This window comes from Schistocerca gregaria, chromosome 3, assembly GCF_023897955.1.
Source record: "Schistocerca gregaria isolate iqSchGreg1 chromosome 3, iqSchGreg1.2, whole genome shotgun sequence".
In the NCBI taxonomy this organism is placed as follows: domain Eukaryota; kingdom Metazoa; phylum Arthropoda; class Insecta; order Orthoptera; family Acrididae; genus Schistocerca; species Schistocerca gregaria.
In genome coordinates this window covers 472803011-472826466 of record NC_064922.1, presented here as the reverse complement: position 1 = coordinate 472826466, position 23456 = coordinate 472803011, and the positions used below count along the sequence as shown (strand labels likewise).

The window sequence follows — 23456 nt, the reverse complement described above, 5'->3', positions numbered from 1 at the left end:
ATGTTCTCTGATACTGCAGTTAACCAGTTGGGTGATTATTTTAACTAGTTCCTTATTACATTTTTTAATCACAATACTACTCAAACCATCCCATCCAGATGAGAACTTATTCTTTAGGTTATTTATTATCCTGCCTATTTCTTTTTCACTTACTTGTTTTAATTCAAAAGGTGGCTCTTCAAAGGGGCAGAGCTTTACCTCACTACTCACAATTGTGTTATTAACTGGACTAACATTTGCAGATATAAAGTATTTATTGAAAACATTGCAGACTTTATTAGGGTCTTTAATTGTGTTTCCTTCATGTCTTATATTTACAATTTCAGTTTCGGGCTTCTGTGTGGCATTGCGAAATTGATTTACAATTATCCATGAGGTCTTGGCTATATTGTCTGATTGAGCTATTTCACTGCTGTATATCTGTTTTCTTAGATTTGAAAGCTCTTTCTTAAAGATTTTCTTGGTTTCGTTGTACTTGGCCTTAAAAACCTGCAGGTTTGTTGACTTGTGTAACACATCCATGTCCTGGATGTTTTGCCTGAGTTTTATCATATTTGCTGGACGTATCAGTCTGTTGGTGTTTGCACTTTGGTTATGGGTGAACTCTTTTTGGTATTTTCTTAACAGGGCAGCATCTGTCAAAGTGTCTTAGCATAGTATCATAGAATTTGGCCCATTTGTTTTCAGATCCTTCAGTATGGTAAACCAGATCGCAGTCCTCTATAGCTAATTTATTTCTTAGGGCAAGGATGTTACCCTCTTTTAGGATTCTTTTATTTTCGATAACTTTTGCCATTTTTGGGATGCTTGTGTTCACCTACTCTACAAGCTGGCATTTGTGGTCAGAGTAGTGAAAATCCATATTCCAGCACCTAACACTGTCTTTAATATGTTTACATAGTATAATGTAATCAATTCTGCTAGATGTGGACTTTGTTACCCTGGTATCACTATTTGCTACATTTATGAGATTATATTAGTTAAGAGTATCTATTAACCTCATATGACACAAACTGGAAGATTTTGCCTCAATATTCAGATCACCAAGTATAGTTAGGTCACTGGAACCACAACATCCCACTACTCTGCTAAATATGTGTATGAAGCTAACTACATCAGCCTTTGGTGGATGATAAATCCCAATAACTTTGTTTTCTTATAACCTCTCTACACTCTTTGGTGTGGACTTCAATGCCTGTCACTTCAATCAAGCCTTCTTTGTTGTACTGGTCTAGATAGTTTTTCTTGTACTCGAGATTCTCACTAATGTGTACTGCCACACCACCACCCTTATGTTGCTGTCTACAATAACTATTTTCTAAGGAGTAGCCCTCTAGTTTACAGTAAATAATTTCATAATGATTGAATCAAGCAAGAAGTCACCAGCTTTTCCCAACTAGTCATGTAAAATTTTTATGTAATACTGCTGAACTTCTAAAGTAGTCTGTTGCATGTGTGTATGCAGTTACATAGAGCTCTGAAACTGAAGTATTTCGGAAGAGGTTTGGTTACACAAAAGAGCTCATAAATTTGCATCACATTGGCAAATTTTTTATCAAGGAAGTGTCAGGAGAAAATTGGAAGATTTCTTTTGCATTTCTGCACTGAACTAAAATTATTCCAGCACTGTATTAGACATGATTTAAAAATAAATATTTTATCTGTGTTGCTATATATGACCCAAGGGGGCCTACAACAAACAACAAACATTTAACAGCCAAAGAAAAATTGAAGAAATTGGGTCATGAGTTTCAAATCACATTATACCATCAAAAGAATATTTTTTTAAACGGGATTTGGGTGGTAAGGTAACATGGAACCATAACAATAAATTATTTGCAAAAAACTGACAATTTTTGCTGAAGATGATTATGATTTGAAAGTCTTATATTGGTATCCTAAAATAAAGACAATTTCAAAGGATATAATGCATCAATATGCTCCATACATGTATAGAGTGTGTAGAGTGTATTTTCTTCAATGTGTCACAATGGCAATTCTTCGCAAATCCTTTTGATGAGATGTTAAAAGAAAAGAAAAAAATTCTTGTGAAAACTAATTTAAAGGTGATGAAAGTATGTATGTTTAATAAATGATGGAAAATTGGAGCAATAAATGCCACTGGAGTTCATATTTGTGTGTTACTTGTAACATTGTTTATTCACAACCAGTTATTCACTATCAATCAGTGTGCCTCTGTGGAAGGCTGCTGGCCTTTCAGTTCTATTCATCCAACTTGCTTGCTTACTGAGAAGGAATGTGAGATGTCTAAGTTTCTTCACTTCACTTTCCTGGACCTGGAAAAAGCTTTTGACTGAGTGCCAGAGGATCTCATATGGTTTGTTCTCAGAGAACAGTATGTATCTGAAAAACTAATTGAAGGTGTATTGCTACTCTACCACAGTACTAAAAATCAAGTACAATCTGCTGTTGGGATGTCAGATGATTTTTCCTGTTTCTGTGAGTGTTCATCATGGATCTGCTCTTTTCTTCTGTTTTGGTCATTACATTAATGGACATGGTCAACATAGATCTTCAGAAATTACCACCTTGGACTCCACTGTATGCTGAGGCGATCTACTGGCTACTGAAGACAAGAATCTCCTTCAGTGTCAACTCAAAGCATGGAAGAACTGAACTGTGCCTTAGTATGAAGAAAACGAAGTACCTTTCAACAGATGCAAATAATACGGACACAGTCAAGACCGAGAGCGTATGTTCGCTAAAGATCTTCAGATGTCTTACCTTAAAAACTACCTCTGATAGCACACTAATTCTTAAAATCACAAACTGCATTAGCAGTGCATCACTTAACTGGCAAGTAATGACTGGTGTGCTTCATTTTTATTTAAAAAAAATAGATGATGCCATACCAATTCAAGCTGAAAGCATACCACTCTGCAATCTGACCAGTTGGCGCAGAATGTTGGAAGAAGCAGAGTAATGACTTTCTGTAATAGAAACCATAGTGCTTCAGTGGACATCTTGCTTGCCACTCCCTTCATGATCATGTGGCCAATGATGAAATTCACAGGTGATACAAAGTGGCACCCGCGGTTGAGAAGGTGAGGGAAAGCCCTCTTATGGAGGTATGGACATTTACCTCAAGCAGACTGAGATACAGAAACAAAATATGGGTTTTTGTTGAAAGTCTGTGGTAAACTACCTATTGGGAGACTGAGGCAACATACGCTAGATGCTCTCCGTATACACCTCAAGATAGAGGGCCACCATCCTGACAAAGCACAAGAACACATCAAGTAGAGGGAGAGGGCCAAAAGATTGTACACTGCTACACCGAGAGACAAATGTTGAAGAAGAAGAAGAAGAAGAAGAAGAAGAAAGAATTCTAGTGAAATACAGAGATTAGCTGTTGATGCAGGGATTGGCAGTTGACCTTTACCATAAACAAATGTAACATATTGCACATAAACAGACAGAAAGACCCGTTATTTTGTTATGATGTGATGGCAGAACAAACCATTAAATATCTGGGAATATGTATGTGGAGTAATTTGAAGTGGAGTGACCCCATAAAACTAATTCCTGGAAAGGTAAATGACAGATTGAGATTAACTGGAAAAATCTCTGGTAAGTACAGGCCACTTATGACGGAGGTAGTTTACAAAACCCTTGTTCGACTGAAACTTGAACATTGCTTGACAGTCTGTGACCCTCACCATGTAGGATTGATAGAAGACATAAAGAAGAGCAGTGCATTTTGTCCCAGGCTCATTTAAAAAGTACAAAAGCATTGTGGAGATACTCACCCAGCTCCAGTGGCAAGCACTACAAGAGACATGTAGAACATTGTGATGTGGTTTACTGAAAAATTCTGTGAGTGTACATGCCTAGAAGAAACACTCCTATGTGTATCTTGTGAAAAAGACTATGAAGTAAAATGAGAAAGATTCCAGCTTACAAGGTGGTTTACCAACAATTGTTCTTCTGGTGCACTATTTGCGACTGGAATAGGAAATGGGGAAATGACAGTGATACATGAAGTACTCTCCACCCAGCACCATTAAGTGGCTTGTGGAAGACAGATGCAGATAAGAAAGGATGGCCTCAGTGGTGAGAGAGCAAACGTAAGAGCAGCTGTTTGATTGAAAGGTGGCACAAAGTACTTTTTTCTATCAATATTCACTGCCACAGTGTAATTACCAAGAAAATAAAAATTTGTTTCTCTGGTGAGTGATACTTAGACAAAGACCTGTTGTTCCACAAACTGTATCTCCTCTAGAGAGATTTTAACATGTGTAACAAGCAGTGTGACTGAACTGCCGTCTGCTGCAGATTGATACATTACAATTACATCAGTACAGGGGCTAGAAGATGCACTTCAGTGTTGCTAGAGGATTGTCTTCTTTGTTTACATGCTCTCTTGCTTTTACAGACACTGTACTCAGGGAAATGGTCAATGATGTGCAGTCCTGTGATTGCTTTCTGATATAATTTGATGCATGTATGAAAATAGTCTCCTTCATGCTCATTGCATGTCATATTGTTTTGAAATAAAAAGAATGTGTATAATTAAAAAATTATTATGGTATTCTGTGCAGTTGCTCATTCATCACTTGGTGCATGTTTTGAAAAAAATGCAAAATCCTTTGCCTCAAAAATATAAGTTATGGAAACATTAGAAAATACAGTGTGTAATGTATGTAGGCTAAAGAGGATGATATTTGCACCTAGAATGCAGATCTTATAGCTTTAAGCTTTCCACAACAATTACTGTTGATTATATAACAGTAGTTCAGTAATGGAATGGGGCAGTATCCCACATGTCAGAGGAAAAATTAATTTACACTACTGGCCATTAAAATTGCTACACCAAGAAGAATGGCAGATGATAAGCGGGTATTCATTGGACAAATACATTATACTAGAGCTGACATGTGATTACATTTTCACACAATTTGGGTGCACAGATCCTGAGAAATCAGTACCCAGAACAACCACCTCTGGCCGTAATAACAGCCTTGATACACCTGGGTATTGAGTCAGAGCTTGGATGGCGTGTACAGGTACAGCTGCCCATGCAGCTTCAACAGTTCATTAAGAGTAGTGACTGGCGTATTGTGACATGCCAATTGCTTGGCCACCATTGACCAGACTTTTTCAGTTGGTGAGAGATCTGGAGAATGTGCTGGCCTGGGCAGCAGTCAAACGTTTTCTGTATCCAGAAAGGACCGTACAGAACCTGCAACATGTGATCGTGCATTATCCTGCTGAAATGTAGGGTTTTGCAGGGATTGAATGAAGGGTAGAGCCACGGGTCATAACACATCTGAAATGTAGCGTTCAAAGTGCTGTCAATGCAAACAAGAGGTGACTGAGACGTGTAACCAGTGGCACCCTATACCATCATGCCGGGTGATACGCCAGTATGGCAATGACGAATACACACTTCCAATGTGCGTTCACCATGATGTCGCCAAACACAGATGCGACCATCCTGATGCTGTAAACAGAAGCTGGATTCATCCGAAAAAATGACGTTTCGCCATTCGTGCACACAGGTTCATCTTAGAGTACAGCATCGCAGGCGCTCCTGTCTGTGGTGCAGCATCAGGGGTAACCGCAGCCATGGTCTCCGAGCTGATAGTCTATGCTGCGCAAATGTCGTCGAACTGTTCGTGCAGATGGTTGTTGTCTTGCAAACGTTCCCATCTGTTAACTCAGGGATCAAGATGTGGCTGCATGATCCGTTACAGCCATGCAGATACGATGTCTGTCATCTCAAATGCTAGTTATACGAGGCTGGTGCGATCAAGCACGGCGTTCCGTATTACCTTCATGAACCCACCGATTCCATATTCTGCTAACAGTCATTGGATCTCGACCAATGCGAACAGCAATGTCGTGATATGACAAAACACAATCGCGATAGGCTACAATCTGACCTTTATCAAAGTCGGAAACATGATGGTACGCATTTCTCCTCCTTACATGAGGCAACACAAGAACGTTTCACCAGGCAACGCCGGTCAACTGCTGTTTGTGTATGAGAAATCGGTTGGAAACTTTCCTCATGTCAGCACATTGTAGGTGTCACCACCGGCACCAACCTTGTGTGAATGTTCTGAAAAGCTAATCATTTGCATATCACAGCATCTTCTTCCTGTTGGTTTAATTTCACATCTGTAGCACGTCGTCTTCATGTAGCAATTTTAATGGCCAGTAGTGTATAACAGCAGTTTATCATACCGTCTTTCATTTCATTACTACCAGTTTTGGTTTTCATCCAAACAAGATTTGCTGGAAAACAACTTTTGTGGTTTTAAAGCCATGATAATTACAGAAATAATCTTTCTGCCTTGTCTTCCTAAAATCTGGTGTGCTGTAATTTACCTCTCAACAGCTCTCCTGTTTGGGGTATATAACTGCATCTGCTCATCCAGGTTACCAAGGATGGATACATTCTTACTTCTCAAATAATGATTTGCATTTTGTGACCATTGTTGTTAAAACTTCATTATAACAGATCACACTTTCTGCATGAACATCTCTGCAGATTTTTTAGTAGGCTTGCATTTGTATGAAGATTATTGGTTACAAATTGTGGGTTAACCAATTTTGTCCTGGATAAATCCTTGTATTCCCAGCTCAAATTTCTAAAGGCATTTTTTGGTAGTTCCAAAGATAATTTGATTAATTTATTTCTTTGCTGTAATTTTAGTGCAGCGTATTTTGTTTTTTCAAACTGAGGAAAAATTAAGCCAGCCTTTTGTATCAGGAAGTATGCTTCTGTAAGAGGCTCACTTTAATTAGTAAAGCTGTTAGAATGTTTAAGAGTAGTTTGCTATTTATATGAAGATATTTAAGGTGTTTATTACTACTGTGTTTGAGAGTCTACCATCTGAGTTATTGCTTCTTATTTTACTTATGTACCATATTTTTTGCATTTTGCTCTCTTAGCTTTATGAAACTCATGGAATTAGTGCATAATATACATTTGGCTCATGACACCATACAGACTTTCCTTGTTAATGTTATTTCAGTAGTTTGCATGGTAAGAGCCTTTATTGTTTAGTGGATGTGGGTCTCACTTTGAGACATTCTCACAGAAATTTGGAACTTAGTCCAGGACATGGGAGTAAACTTTAATACTAAAGAACTCCATAGATACCGCTGCTTCCCTTGATGCTCAGAAAATGATGTTCAAAATTTCTTCCAACACTAGAATTCGAGCTGGCTACCCATGGGCTGAGCCCCAACAAACAGGTATTTACGCTCTTGCTCATAAATTAAGGATAATGCTGATACATGGTGAAACAATGCTCTGGTGGATGGTTTGTGGGCTTAAATCACCTCGGGTATGACCATGCGATGCATTTGACCTGCGTTCGTTGCACGGTGGTGCTGGCAGCAGTCCACATACACAGAGGTGTGTTGATAAATGTCAGAGTACTGTGCAGCAAGTAGGTGTGCAGACGTTTTCAGATGTGCTAATGGTGACTGTGTGTCGAAAATGTCTCAAAGAAAACATATTGATGACGTTATGAGAGGTAGAATACTAGGGCGACTGGAGGCTGGTCAAACACAGCAGGTCATAGCACAGGCCCCCGTGTGCCACAAAGTGTGATCTCAAGATTATGGCAATGATCCAGTAGACAGAAAACGTGTCCAAGCGCTACAGTACGTGATGTCCACAGTGTACAACACCGCAAGAAGACTGATATGTCACCATCAGTGCCCGCATACGCCTATGGAGTACTGCAGGTAGCCTTGCTAGGGACCTTACTGCAGCCACTGGAACTGTTGTCTCCAGACACACAGTCTACAGCTGACTGAACAGACGTGGTTTATTCGCCCGGTTACCTGCAAGGTACATTCCGCTGACCCCTGGGCACAGGAGAGCCCATAAAGCCTGGTGTCAAGAACACAGTACATGGTAATTGAAACAGTGGTCCCAGGTTATGTTCACGGACAAGTCCAGGTTTAGTCTGAACAGTGATTCTCGCTGGGTTTTCATCTGACGTGAACCATGAAACAGATACCAAACCCTTAATGTCCTTGAAAGGGATCTGTATTGAGGTTATGGTTTGATGGGGTGGGGTGGGGTGGGGTGGGGTGGGGTGGGGTGGGGTGGGGTGGGGTTGGGTGGGGTGGGAGTATGATTAGTGCACATACACCCCTGCATGTCTTTGACAGAGGAACCGTAACAGGTCAGGTGCATCGGGACATCATTTTGCACCAGTATGTCCACCTTTTCAGGGGTGCAGTGGGTCCCACCTTCCTCCTGTTGGATAATAACGCACGGCCCCACCGAGCTGCCATAGTGGAGGAGTACCTTGAAACAGAACATATCAGGCGAATGGAGTGGCCTGCCTGTTCTCCAGATCTAAACCCCATCGAGCATATCTGTGATACTCTCGGTCGACATATCGCTGCACGTCTTCAAACCCTATGACATTTTTAGAGCTCTGATAGGCACTGGGGCAAGAATTGGAGGTTATACCCCAGCAGCTGCTCGACCACCTGATCCAGAGTACACCAACCTGTTGTGCGGCTTGTGCACATGCGCATGGTGATCATATCCCATATTGATGTCAGGGTACATGCACTGGAAACAGTGGCGTTTTTTAGCACATCTGTTTCGGGACGGTTTTCTCAACTTATCGCCAATACTGTGGACTTACAGATTTGTACCATGTGTGTTCCCTAAGCGCCTATGCTATTAGCCCCAGTTTTGTGTAGTGCCACGTTGTGTGGCACCATATTCTGCATTTTTCCTTAATTTATCAACATGAGTGTATATTAGTAATCTTAGCTAAAAAGGCAGGCAAACCAAAGCATCAATAATGACATATTATGACTTGATTTGCATTGTTTCTTAAGGTTTATTGTTAATGTTTCTCTCATTCATTAAAATTTGATGTATTTACTGTACTGTTGCATACCTTTAGATAGTTTAGGTGGATGCTGGGAACAATGATCATACTGTAAAATATTGTAGAGGGCATTTTAGAATAGTGTGAACATTTAATTCCTCAAACTATCTCTAGGATGTGACTAAACCATTTTGTAGAACTTCTTTGTGTCAAGTGTAGTTAGGGGAGAAACATCGGTAAATTTGGCGCATGGGTCATGATAATTAGGGGCTAAACTCTAATTTTGAGTTCTGATTCAGGACTCTGTCTTGTCAGAAAGTGCAAGATTTATTCAGTGGGAAAGAAAGTATGAGATTTTGTTTTCTCCTCTGTCACTTTTCATGCCAAATTACTGTGTGTCATTTCCTGACTAATTGTAGTGCTGTGATAGTTTATTTTGTGATCTTATATTTTAAAAAAAATTGAATTAGCTAAGTTACGATTTCACAGTAGGTATCAAAATGTATTAGATTTTCAAGTGACTTGAAACCATTGATATGCAGATGATTGGTTATAGGCTCTTTACCTCCTATTTTTCCCAGTATAGTGACACACACATGCGCACCCACACACACTAGCTTGCGTGGGGGTTTAGTCCATGGGTATGGTAGAAAAAGACATAGTGCTGGAGAGATAGTGTCCAGTTTTACAATTCAGAACTAGTGCGTAGGGGAGGAAGTAAATAGCACAAGTATTGAATAACTTTAGTCAGTGGTGTTTTGGTGTACACCCTATTTAACAATAGAATGGTAGTGTTTTTGGTTACTTTTAATTTTGTGGTGACTATTTTAGGCAGTAAATAATGAGGCTGTTTTCATTCATAGCACCCCTCCCCCCCCCCCCCCCCCCCCCCTCTCTCTCTCTCTCTCTCTCTCTCTCTCTCTCTCTCTCTCTCTCTCTCTCTCTGTGTGTGTGTGTGTGTGTGTGTGTGTGTGTGTGTGTGTGTGTGTGTGTGTGTGTGTGGGGAAAGGAGGAGGGGGAGAGCCAAAGAAAAATGATCCCTGGAGCGTTCTTGGTAGTGTGATTTGCATGGGGATGAAATAAGGTATTGTATAGGTTGGGTGGGCAACAGAATACTTTTTGTGAAAGGTGGATGAGGTAAAATTGATGCCCCAGTGAACGATGTGATTAAATTTTTCAAAGTGTGGATGGTACTGAGTTATTTCCAACCTGTAATTCTAAGAATGAGTAATGCTTACACGTGGGAAAAATATATCTAAAAACAAAGATGATGTGACTTACCAAACAAAAGCGCTGGCAGGTCGATACACACACAAACATACACACAAAATTCAAGCTTTCGCAACAAACCGTTGCTTCATCAGGAAAGAGGGAAGGAGAGGGAAAGGTGAAAGGATGTGGGTTTTAAGGGAGAGGGTAAGGAGTCATGCCAATCCCGGGAGCGGAAAGACTTACCTGGGGGGGCGGGAGGGGGGGGGGGGGGAAGGACAGGTATACACACATATCCATCCGCACATACACACATATCCATCCGCACATAAACAGGAGCCACTGAATGAAGGAGTTTTCATCTAGAAATTCTTTTAATTTATTTTTAAATGTTAGTTGGCTATCTGTCAGGCTTTTGATGCTGTTTGGTAGATGACCAAAGACTTTTGTGGCAGCATAATTTACCCCTTTCTGTGCCAAAGTCAGATTTAACTCTGAATAGTGAAGATCATCCTTTCTCCTGGTGTTATAGCTATGCACACAGCTATTACTTTTGAACTTGGTTGGATTATTAACAACAAACTTCGTAAGTGAATATATATACTGTGAGGATCCCTAGATCCTTAAATAGATGTCTGCAGGATGACTGTGGGTGGGCTCCAGCAATTATTCTGATTTTTGAGCAATGAATACTTTTCTACTTAACGATGAACTACCCCAGAATATGATGCCATATGAAAGCAGTGAATGAAAGTAGGCATAGTAAGCTAATTTACTGAAATTCTTATCACCAAAATTTGCAATAACTTTCAGTGAGGTGTTTGAATGCCTGTAGAGAAATGGCAGCCCATTCTTCTCATGAGCTGAAACCAGAGAAGATGGTGATGTTGGACTCTGGGGACTGGAGTGAAGTAAACATTCTGTCTCATTCCAAATATGTTACCTTGGGTTCAGCTAAGGACTCTGGGCATGCAACTCCATTTCAGGAAAGTTATTGCCTCACAGATGCTGCTTTATTATGTGGTTCAGTGTCTTGCTAACATAAAGAATCATCATCTCCAAACTCTTTCTTTATTGTATGCAATACACCATGCTGTAAAATGTGTTCATATCCTTGTGCATGTATCATTTTCTCTAGCCCAATAAGGGGACTGCACTGTAACCATGAAAGACACCTCTTCCTTACTTAATTTTTGGTGCTACACATGCTAGCAGCCAATCTTCTTCATATATTCATCAAATCTAAACGCTGTCATTGGATTTCAACAAGATATTGCATTATTCATCACTCATTTTCATTTTCTATTCATTCACTATCCAGTGGCTCTTTACATCAACCCATTGCTTAGTATTGACAACAGAAATATGTGCCTTATGAGGAATTGTGTGAACATTGTACCTCATTCTTTTCAACTCCTACACAAAATTGTGCTATCTGAACTGCTGATAGCACTTTAGAACTTGAAAATGATTATTTCTGCTGATTTCACGAGATTTTTTATAACTGCCTTTTGCAATTCTCGGTGGTCTCTGTCTGTCAGTACACAAGGTCTGTGTGAACTTGATTTAGCTGTGGTTCTTCCTTCACACCACCAAAAGTCAACAGAGGCAGCTTTAGAAGGATTGAAATGCCTGGTGGATTTGTTACTCAAGTGACACCCACATTCTGTGATCTCCTGACTGACCCGCCCTGCTGTTACTGCTTCTCTACTGAGAAAACATTTCCCATCTCATTCTATGATGACATATCTGCCTCTCATGATCTCTAGTGCTGAATTCTGCATTACATAAGGATGACCAGGTACTTTTGATCGAGTAGTGTATATGGGCTTTTGTGTGTACCTAACGTATTTCATTATCTTTTATACAACATACATTATTGTATAGTTGCTTTGAGCTTTGTGTGTAATTTATAGGAAGCTGTTATAATTCGTTAGGTGTGGTACTTTTCATTCATAAATTTAATGCACCAGTGTCAATTAGTTTACTTGTTACAAAATGCCATACTATAAAGTCCATTCCTACCACATTTCATATTTAATAACCATCTACAATTTTATTACAGTGTGGGAAAAGAGAGTGAAGATGAAGCTAGTGAGCATGGCAGTGTCAGGAGTGAAACAATTGATGAATCACATAGACTTGTAGACACTACAGATGGTGAGTATAAATTTTTAATGTGCATATTTTACATTGTTATATAGTTTTTTTTTTTTTTTTTTTTTTTTTTTTTTTCGTAATATAGTAAATCTGTTTTGATCGGAGTATCCCAAATCAGTCATGCTCCCATTTATTTTTCATCTAGCAGCACCAGATTAATGTAAAATAACTAAAAGGGATTCACTCCATTCTGTATTAATGAAAAGTTATCTTCACCATGGTTTAAAAAGTAATCTAAGAAAAGAAATGAGAACAAAACACTCTTTAAGCTTTAAGGTGCAGATATATTGTTATATAGAGCTTATTGTAAGATAAATGGGTAATGACTCTACAATAGTACTACTTTCTCATTATTTTTAAAGTTGGTCACAATATTATTATTACCAAGACATAAGAGATTGCTGGTATAGTCCAGTGGTGTGATATCCAGGTGAGCATATTTGAGCCGTGCACGGGTCTTGTTCATGCCATGTATTGTTGGTCATCTTCTATTACGGTTCTGCCGCCTTGTTTTCCTATTCCATTTACTGGCGTCATTAACTTCCAGCCTTACTTGCCCGTGAGTGGTAGCAGCAGCGCTTATTGATAAGTGCACTGTCATACCATCTCTGGAGTGATCAATACTATTTCCATCATTGTCTGTCTGGAAGTGCGTTGGAGATGGACCAGCAGTGAAGTCGGAGACGGACCAGGAGGGCGGTCGGGACGAAGCAGCAGTGCATTCGGGGACGGAGCCCCAGTGAGGTCCGCACAGCCATTATCAGCGAGGACGACCATTGCTTGGTCGTTTAGTCAGTTGTCTCATTGACGACGTGTATTTGGGTTGGTTCCTTCCTGTGCAGAGATGTCGGTTGTGTTTCCTCTGCATGGTTGGGTCCAAGCCAGTGTCTCCAGGAGTTTTCTCAATGTGATAACAAATTGTGTGCTTTCTTGCCTAGAATCTGCAGCCTCCGGTAGTGCCTTGACAGTTGTGACGTGTGTTTTTGGATTCTTTTAAACTCGTCTTGACTGATGTTTGATGCCTTGATCATTATAAGGCCCAGTTTGATGTTATTGGTATCTCAATTACTCTTCATTGTCCGATATTTTCCATTATCTGTGCAGTTGGATCTGACCATTGGAAATCAGTCAAATTGTCGGTCGGTCGTGAACTGTCCCTTGGGTGTGTTGCCTTCCGATTATGAGCTTGTCGGTCGGGCTGTCTGTCTCACCTAAGTGTGCGTTAGTGTTACTTCCCAGGCTGACCATTGGAACCTTTTGAGTGCCACTCCTTCTGTTTTACATAGTGATTTCCTTTTACTTTTAAGTACAGTGTGTGGCCTTCAGCCGAGTTTCAGCTCATTTAAGTTGCAAGGCTGTTCTTTTAGGCCTTAAGCTGTAAAATTGTTTTCTCCATGGTGTGTGTGGCGTTCGGTCGAGTTTTAATCCCTCTTAGTTAAAAATTCAAAATTTTGGTCTTGCCCTTAAGTCATAACACTCTTATTCTTTGGTATGAGGCCTTCAGCCAAGCTTTACATGAAATGTTTTAATTTAAGGCACCCAGCCTTTTTAAATTGAAAGCTCTTCTTCCTAGGCTTTAAGCCATTAAATTCTTTTCTTGATATGCAGCCTTCAGCCGAGTTTTCAGCCTATTTAGAATTAACATTGAAAATCTTTGTTTTGGCCTTAAGTGGTAATACTCTTCTTGCTTAATGTGTGGCTTTCAGCCGAGTTCTATGGGAGAGATTTAAGCTAAGGCCTTCAGCCTATTTTTATTGAAGGAAAAAAAAAATTTAAAAGAAGTGAAACTTGCAGAACATCTCCTGTACCTCAATTCCTTGCTTAGGCCTTGGACCTTGGCTTTTCATATGTGGCCTTCAGCCGATTTAAATTAAGTCAATGGAGCTCTTTCATTAAAACCTTGAGTTTTTAATTCTTGCTCATTTTATTGTGTGTTTTCACAAATAAAGCTTATATTTTGAATGCAACTGACAGCAACTTATTTTGGCCCCTTTCCACAAATATAACCTCATCCGCTCGGTCCTACAAACACCAGTTTTTTTTAAAGATGGTGTCTTTCCAGTCATAAAAGTCTCCAAATGTGTGAGCCAGTCCGAAAATTAATCCGTGTCAAATGTCAGATTTGATATAAATAACTTTTGCTTAATATTCTTAAAAAAAGATTATTCATAAATGTTAATGAAATGAAGGGAAAATCATTTCTTACTCAATAGATAAAAATATTGTTCAAAAAGTTGTCTACATTCCAAAAGTTTTCTTCTAAAGCAGAAAACTCAAAGACTGTAATAACTGCCACTAAAAATACACATGTTTCAGTGTTTGACATAGTTTCCATTTGGAATTGTCTATTGTTTTCATTTTTCAAAGTTTGCAAGTACCATATCCTCTAGAACTCTACTAGAGTCCCATGGAGGATCTGATGCACCCCTAACTCCACCTCGTGATTCATACCATGCTATATCCCTTACATCTTATTGTTTATAAATGTAAAGAAATGGTGCGCTGGATGGAAACAAGAAAGCACAGAAATTTCCCACTCACACTTGTTGAATTGTTCGTCATATTCATAATAAAAAACAGTGGTTCCTATTTGCAACACTTTACATGCTATTGATTTTTGATTACTTTTACAGGAAAAATAAGTTGACACTTGGCGTGGTGGCTGACAGGAGTGACTGTAAATGGGAAATGCATTTATGGTCACTTCAATGAGACACTGTGCTGGGTGTCAGCTTAGTTTACGTGATTAGTACATTTTGCAGGTTTCCCTGATTAGATTGTTCACCATTTTTTCATCACTGGTAGTGGAGTGTGATTATCTTATTTGTGACTATATGCACTGTCAGATTTTCATTCTTAAATTGCTTCATAAACCTTTGTACACTACTCTAAACATGCATTGGTCACCATAGCAGTCTGAAACCTCTATTTGATATATGCCATTCAGACTCCTTATTTATAAGAAATGAAATCACTCTCTAAACCGTACATAATTGAGAGTCAGTTTATCACAATTCCTGTAAGTATCACCTGAATATCACACCATTGCACCGTATCAGCAATCTCATATGTCCTGGGTAATATTAATATTATTCGTGACCTTCATGATGACATTTATCCTATTTGTTAAGATACTTCTGTTCTTTTCAAACAGCACTAACCAGGTCTCGTGTCAGTGGGTTGAAACTGATACTCAGGCAGTTTCCAGCACTTCTTGTAAACAATATTCTGTTCACATACAGAAATTGGTTTACACATCTCACAAAGGTAATACTAATATGTATAACAAATCCTTGTACAAAAGTAGATTTTTATTGCTGTTCCTTTTTCAATTATTGTTGAAATATTTGTAGACTGAATTGAAATCATTGTCTTTTTAAATGTGAGGGTGGTTGGAAAACTTATCAGAATGGAATAAAAAAAGGTACTTACTTTTCTTATTTTTCAGTGTAGACTCGTCGTACATTAATGTACTGGGTCCAACGACGTTCCAGTGCCTTGATCCCATCTCGAAAAAAGTTTCCTCCAGGCCTGCAAAATAATTGTCAACTCTGGCTATCATTTCTTCATTTGAAGTGAATCTTTGTCCACTAAGAAATATTTTCAGTTTTGGGAAGAGATGGAAGTCAGATGTAGCCATATCAGGTGCATAAGGCAGGTGTGGCAACAATCCATACCTTAGTTCATGTTTCCATAGCGACGACTTGTGTGTGCGGGTGCACATTGTCCTGATGGAAGATGACTTTCTTCCTTGCTAATCCTGGCCTTTTCTCATGTATCTTTGTTGCAATTTGTCCAGGAGGTTAGCATAGTATTCTCCAGTAATTGTTTGCCAAGTGGGGAGATAATCTACAAATAGAATCCCCTTCGCAGCCCAGAACACTGATGCCATGACCTTTCCCACTGAAGAAATTGTCTTTGCTTTCTTTGGTGGCATGTTTCCACTGCTTTGACTGTTGTTTTTTCTCTGGGGCAGAATAGTGCACACAAGTTTCATCTGTGGCCACAAGCTGGTGCAAAAAATATTGTTCTTTTCTCCTAAAATGCGCCAAATATTGTTCTGACATGTCCATTCTCATGTGTTTTTGATCCACCATCAAGAATCTTGCAGGTAATTTTTTCGTTTCTAAATATTCAGTTAAACTGTGATATACCCTTTCAGATGACATCTGGTGATCCTCCATGACCATTTTGTGCACTTTGCAATGATTTCTGGAGTAGTGACACGTCTTGGCCAACCACTGTGCGGATCATCATCCAAGCTCTCCAGACCAAGTTTGAATTCATTTGTCCACTTGGCAACAGCTGAATATGAAGGAGCAGAGTCCTCCCGTGTATTCTGGGAATCTGCATGAATGTACTTTGCTTTCATACCATTCTTTACAAAGTACTTAATCACTGCTCGAATCCCCCCCCCCCCCCTCTCTCTCTCTCTCTCTCTCTCTCTCTCTCTCTCTCTCTCTCTCTCTCTCTCTCTCTCTCAAATCCCATTATGGGCCACAGCATTGCCACAGTTCTCTTCCAAGAGCACTGATGTGGCACATGTTTACAGGCAACATCCCCCAGGGGCTCAGCATTCACTTACTGAGTACGGGCTTGGCGACCCCGGGGTCCTGAACTGGGGACTGGTCTGCGCCGCCAGTGTCCTGTCACCGTAACCCCCGAACATGCTTCAGCGACCACCGTACGGCGTGGCGGTGAAATGTTGTGTGCTGCGGGGAATGGTAATCTTGGCTTGACCGCCTGGATTGCGAGGAAGGCCAACCTCTATAAAAACCCCTCAATCTTTCGATGTGCTCCGCGCCTAGAAGATGCATGGCTGTTGGGGTGGAACAGTCGCAAGCGGGCAACCTCTGGGGCACCTGCTGCACCCCAGTTGTATAAGGCTTACTCAGGCACGCGGGGCTCTGTCTGAGCGGACTTTTAGTTCCCTAGCTGCTCGTGGGACCGCAATGGACCCTTCGACCTCTACGTTTCCCCCTACCAGTGGCTTGGGTGGGCCGCTGGTAGGAAAACACACCCCATCGAAAAAGCGGCTACGCGCTGCGAGTCCTCCAGCGCCTGGTGTTGCTAGAGATTTAACAGAATGTAGTAACGGAGCACATGCTGATAATCAGAATGTGTTTTTGATTATTAAAAGGAAGGTGGGTAGCTTTGAGAGGGTTTCTCCCTTTTACATCCACAAGGGTCTTGAGAGAATTGCAGGAACACTGAAATCTGTAAAGCGACTACGCAATGGGACTCTGTTAGCTGAAACTTCTAGTTCCCGTCAAGTCGCTGCCCTTCGGAAAGCAAATTGTCTAGGAGAGTATGCTCTCGAGACCGAGCTCCACTCCACTTTGAATTATAGTAAGGGTGTTGTGACGTGTAGGGACTTGGTGGATATCCCCATAGACATGCTAAAATCTGAGTGGGCTGACGAAGGAATTGTTGACATGCAGCACATTATGAAATGAGTCAATGGGGACCTCGTCAAATCTGACTCGTTTATTCTCACATTCAGTTGCCCGAGACTCCCAGAGCATGTTAAAGCGGGATTCTTACGTTTGCCCGTACGGCCATATTTCCCCAACCCAATGCGCTGTTTTAAATGTCAGCGCTTTGGGCATACTACGTTGGGGTGCAATGGGATAGCCACTTGTGGTAAATGTGGTCAGCCTGCCCATGACAGAGCCAATTGTTCATCGCCTGTGAAGTGCGTGAATTGCTCTGGGGCTCACCCTGTCTGGAGCCAGATCTGCCCCATCTATCTCGAAGAACGGAAGGTACAGGAGATTAAAACATCTAAGCGCATCCCCTATGGTAGGCCAAGAAGCTCTTTAAGGCCATGCAACCTCTTGTGTTTTCAACATCTTTCGCTTCCGCTCTCAAAAAACCGGTACAACTGGCCACTGTTGCTACACAAACGGAGGTTGCTAGTGTTAGCACTAATACCTGCGCTTGCCAGTGCACTTGTGCTGCTGCGGTTGTTTTGCAATCTGCGGCTCTCCCCGCTACATCGGACAAGGCCGTGGTTGCTGACATTGAGGTACTTCCAGCCTCCCCCCATATGGCACCTTCTGCCCAGGCGAGTCAACCTCCAACTGTTGACAAGGCTCTGCATTCCAAGCCCCCCAAGACAAAGCCTCAGAAGATGAAGGTGCTGCCACCTGAGGAGACTAGTCAGCGTCGGTCCGATGACGAGGCCGTCGTACTGTCTGACATCTCCCGTGGGTCGTCATCGGAGCTTATGGACATTGATGTCGACCGGGGGCGATCTTCTCGCCCCAGGAATAAATCTCCGGCCAGTACCGTCTCTCCTCCAAAGCACAGAGGCAGGGTGAAAGTTCAGCCACCCTGATCACTGGCTCCCATATTACAGTGGAACCTGAATGGGTTCAGGACGCATGTGGCCGAATTACAACTCCTTATACGAGAGTGCCCGTTGTGCTTATGTCTCCAAGAGACACATTTTCGGGCCACTGATTCTCCTTCTTTACGCGGCTATACCGTATATCGAAAAGATGATCTGACGGGGCAAAGGGCAAAGGGTGGTGTTGCGGTTTTTGTCCGTGACATGCACCCCTCATCTGAGCTCCCTCTCGTCACTGACTTGCAAGCAGTTGCAGTTGACATTCTTGTGGGTCGGAGGCTCACAGGCTGTTCAGTTTATTTACCACCTCCAGATGCGATAGACTCTGAGGCTCTCACGGACCTTATTAGCCAACTCCCCCGCCCATTTCTTCTTCTGGGGGACTTCAACGCTCATAATGTCTTATGGGGCTCTCCGACTACTTGCCCCAGGGGTCGCATTCTGGAAAGCGTCATGATGTCTGAAGAACTGTGCCTCCTCAACTCTGGTGCTCCCACTCATTTCTGTACTGCTTCCGGATCGTCATCGGCTATTGACCTTTCCTTTTGCTCTCCAGCACTCGCGGATTCTGCTCTGTGGGAGGCTGCAGCTGACCTCCATTCTAGTGACCACTTCCCCCTCTGGATTCGCCTCCTGGATGAGGCTGTGGCACCTTTGCAGAGCTGACTGGACACTTTTCAGCCAACTGGCTGTTTTGGAACACTGTGCCAGCGTCCACGAATGGGTAGACCATGTTGCAGCCGTGATCTCACATGCTGCTGAATTGTCAATCCTACGGTCATCCGGTCATCCCAAGAGGCGTCCTGTCCCTTGGTGGACCACTGGGTGCCACTCAGCCATCCGCGCCCGCCGTGCAGCACTGCGCCGCTTCAAGTGCCGTCCCTCAGCTGACAATCTTGCGGCCTTTCGGGTGGCAAGGGCCAGAGCACGGCGAGTGATTAAAGAGAGCAAACGACGGTCATGGCAATCGTTCTTGAATTCCATCTCTCGCTCCACTAGTTCTACGGAAGTATGGGAAGCCATCAGGAGGATTTCCGGGAAACTCAGCCAGCTCCCTGTCACGGCATTGCTGCATCAGGGATGTCTCCTCACGGCGCCGAGAGACATTGCCCAGACACTGGCCATGCATTTTGCGGAATCTACCGCCACTATTAACTGTGATCCAGATTTCTGCCGCTACCGCACTGCCATCGAAAGGGGTCACTTGGACTTCCGGTCTCTAAATTCTGAACCCTATAACTGCCCTTTCACAATGTGGGAACTGGATTCTGCGCTGTCTGTGGCTCATGATACTGCGCCTGGTCATGATCAAATCCGGTACAGCATGCTGTGGCACCTGTTGCTGCCATCCAAGGAAGTTCTCCTGAACTGTTTCAATATGATATGGTTATCCGGCACGTACCCTGACTCGTGGAGAGAGGCGATTTTGATTCCCCTCCTCAAACCAGGGAAGGACTGAACGCATCCCAGTAGTTATCGGAGTATTGCTTTGACGAGCTGTGTTGGGAAGACGTTGGAACGCATGGTCAACCGCCGCCTAGTTTGGCTGCTCGAGACCAGGCAGCTCCTTAGCCCCTCTCAGTGTGGCTTTCGGAGATGTCGTTCCACTATAGACAACTTGACCCTGCTTGAGGCCGCCATCCAGCAGGCCTTTCTACGTAACCAGCATTGTCTAGGGGTCTTCTTTGACATTAATAAGGCGTATGACACTACTTGGCGCCACCTTATCCTCAATCAACTCCATGAGTGGGGCTTTCGTGGCCGTCTCCACATCTTCATTCGGTCCTTTCTTTCTCACCGCCTCTTTCAGTATCGGGTTGGTAATGTGCTATCGGATTTGTACGTGCAGGAGAATGGTGTTCCTCAGGGCAGCGTTTTAAGTGTCACCCTCTTTGCCGTTGCTATTAACAGTATCACGTCCACTATCCGAAGTCCTGCCCAATACTCCTTGTTTGTGGACGATTTTGCTGTTTTCTGTTCTTCCTCCAGTCTTGTCACTGCTAGTCGGCAGTTGCAGCTTACGATAAAGTGCTTAGAGGCATGGACTGCAAAGACGGGTTTTACCTTTTCTGCAGACAAATCTGTGTGTGTTCATTTTAATCGTTCTCAGTGTCTTTTTACCTCCCCTGAATTGCGTCTGAGGGACACCGTTCTTCCTTTTAGAGACACTGTGAGGTTCCTGGGCCTCACTTTTGATTCCAAGTTGTCGTGGTTGCCTCACCTTAAAGACCTCAAGGTGCGGGCCCTGAAGGCACTGAATATTTTGAAGTGTCTGAGCCATCGGTCCTGGGGAGCAGATCGGGCGCGTCTGCTGCAGTTTTATAGGGCTTTTGTCCGATTGCGTCTTGACTATGCTTGCACCGTGTATGGGTCAGCAAGGCCTTCGTATCTGAAGATCCTTGACGCAGTACACCATGAGGGTATCAGGCTGGCCACTGGTGCCTTCCGTACCAGTCCCATCCCCAGCCTGTGTGCTGAGGCAGGGGAACCGCCGCTCGCCATCCGGCGGAAACTCCTCATGGTGCGACGGGTGTGTCATTTCCTTGCCTGTCCTACCTCCCCTGCGTACCCTACCGTTGCCCGACCGCCTATGGAACGTCTCTTTTCCAGTCGTCCCAGGGCAACAAGACCATTTGGGATTCGTGCCAAGCATTTGCTTGAGTCCCTTGGTGTGGAGCGTGTGGCCCCCCAACGACAAGGTTTTACTCGCCTGCCTCCCTGGTTGCTCCAGAGGCCCAGCATCCTTCTAGACTTGTCGGAGAACCGGAGGAACTGCACTCCGGCGTTTGTTTTTACCTCCTTATTTTACGATATTTTAAACCAGCATCCGGACCATGTACCTGTATTCACAGATGGCTCTAAACAGGTCGACTCTGTTGGTTGTGCTGTTGTTTTCCCTGATCGAGTCGTCAAGTTACGGCTTCCTGCGGCGTTTACCATCCTCGATGCCGAATTGTTTGCAATCTTGCAGGCTTTGGAGCAGATGAGATGTGTTACCAGTCTTAAGTTCCTCATCTTTTCTGACTCCCTGAGTGCCCTTCAGACCATGCAACACTTGTACCCAGCGGATACGGTCGTCCAGAACATCCATGATGCCCTACTCCACCTGCAACGGCAGGGGAAGGAGGTTTCTTTCTGCTGGGTGCCGGGGCACGTGGGTATTAGGGGAAACGAACTGGCGGATGTGGCTGCCAAAGATGCATGTTCCTTCCCTCACGTTGTTGAATGTGCCGTCCCCCTCCATGCTGTAACCTCCCTTTTGCGTTTTCGTGTTATGCATCAATGGGAAGAGGAGTGGTTGGCAGTTTCTGACAATAAGCTGCGTCTGGTGAAGGCCACTACGCGACCATGGCGTACGTCCTACCAGTCATACAGGCGGGATGAGGTTCTCCTCACGCGCCTCTGCATTGGACACAGTCCCTTCACGCATGGTTTTTTACTCCGGCGGGAGGACCCCCCAATCTGCAGTGCTTGTGGCGTCCAGATTACTGTCCGCCACATTTTACTCGACTGTCTTTTATTCTCTGACCAGAGGGCGGTGGTTTCTTTGCCACCGGATTTGCCCTCTATTTTGCAAGACGACGCAGCGACTGTGGTTAAGGTCTTACGGTTTTGTGTCCTGTCCAATCTGTTGCCTCGGATTTTAGGGAGAAGGTTTTAATGTGCTGCTGGGTGACTGGCTCACCCAGGTTTTAGGTAAGAGGTCCGCCAGTCACGATTACCTTCTTGTTTCCCTTCGGTATCTGTTCTCTTTTCCTTGTGTTTCCTTTCCTTTTTTAGTGTGTTTCTTCTCCTCTTGTTTTGCCTCTGTATGTGCACATTTGGAACTGCGTCAGGCCTGTGTCTTTTAGCCGTTCTCCTTGTTCGGCGTCCGTCTTCGTCCCTTCACCGCTTGTGTTCCTGTTTCTATGCGTTTGGGCGCTGATGACCACGCTGTTTAGTGCCCGTAAACCTCAAACACACACACACACACACACACACACACACACACACACACACACACACACACACACACACACACATACAGGCAACAGTCCAGTAAATATCACATGGACAACTCGTTTCACTAGTGCTGACCTCTCATGGTGATTCCGAGAACTTTTCAAACCACCCCCGTGTTCCACCAATTAGAATGCAAATCAATTTCTTATTCTTTCAAAATGGTGAAGTATAATATGAAAATGCATATAACACACACACAGTTATTGTGAAGCCAGTGTTACATGCAGTAAACATCACTGTAAGTTTGCTAGATGGTGCACATCACTGTATAGGCTACCTGGCTGAGGGGTGCCTGCTTTCTCAGCATCTAAACACTACTGTTCCGTGTATGCATCTATTCAAGCAATACTGCTTTATTTCTGTTCTGTGGAGTTAATTGACACTTTGATATTAATTTCCACCTGAGCACCTCCCTACTGCGGTGACACTTGTGATGGGGCCCACCTTGCACGTTGTGATCTTCCATCCTAGCAAGACTCTTTGTTGGCCTGCACAGGTAGCATTCAGAAAATATTAAAAGGGAGGTAGTATCAGAACTATCACCGAAAAAACATGGAAAGCTCCTTGCAGGCAAATAGCATAACAGTCAGCGGTGCCTACATGTAAGTTGTAATTTATAACAAAATTTATTCCGTTGACACAGGCTTAAGACATGACATTAATAGAAATTCCTGGATGGAAAGATATGTAAAATAAGAGAAGAGCAACCACTCAACAGTAGCGGACTGATGTCTGGTGCAGGGATGCATGTAACAGAAAATAGTATTCAGTTTAGCTTTTGAGCTCATGCTCTTCTGGCAAAAATACATTCACGCAAACAACACTGAAGTAGTCCAGAAATGTAGGGCAACTTTTTGTGGAGTCGGGTCATGGCAGTGCGTGGAGGTTGTGGAAAC

The 23456-nt window shown here is 42.8% G+C and overlaps 1 protein-coding gene across 1 annotated transcript in view; it reads left to right on the top strand.

The window, feature by feature from the left end:
• LOC126354493 (phospholipid-transporting ATPase ABCA1-like) overlaps window positions 1-23456 on the top strand; it is a 419374-nt gene that overhangs the window by 293022 nt on the left and 102896 nt on the right. Inside the window, exons 15-16 of the mRNA XM_050004220.1 lie at window positions 12112-12206; window positions 15361-15473. Of these exons, the coding sequence (XP_049860177.1) occupies window positions 12112-12206; window positions 15361-15473 (208 nt within the window). The remainder of the gene's footprint in view (window positions 1-12111; window positions 12207-15360; window positions 15474-23456) is intronic.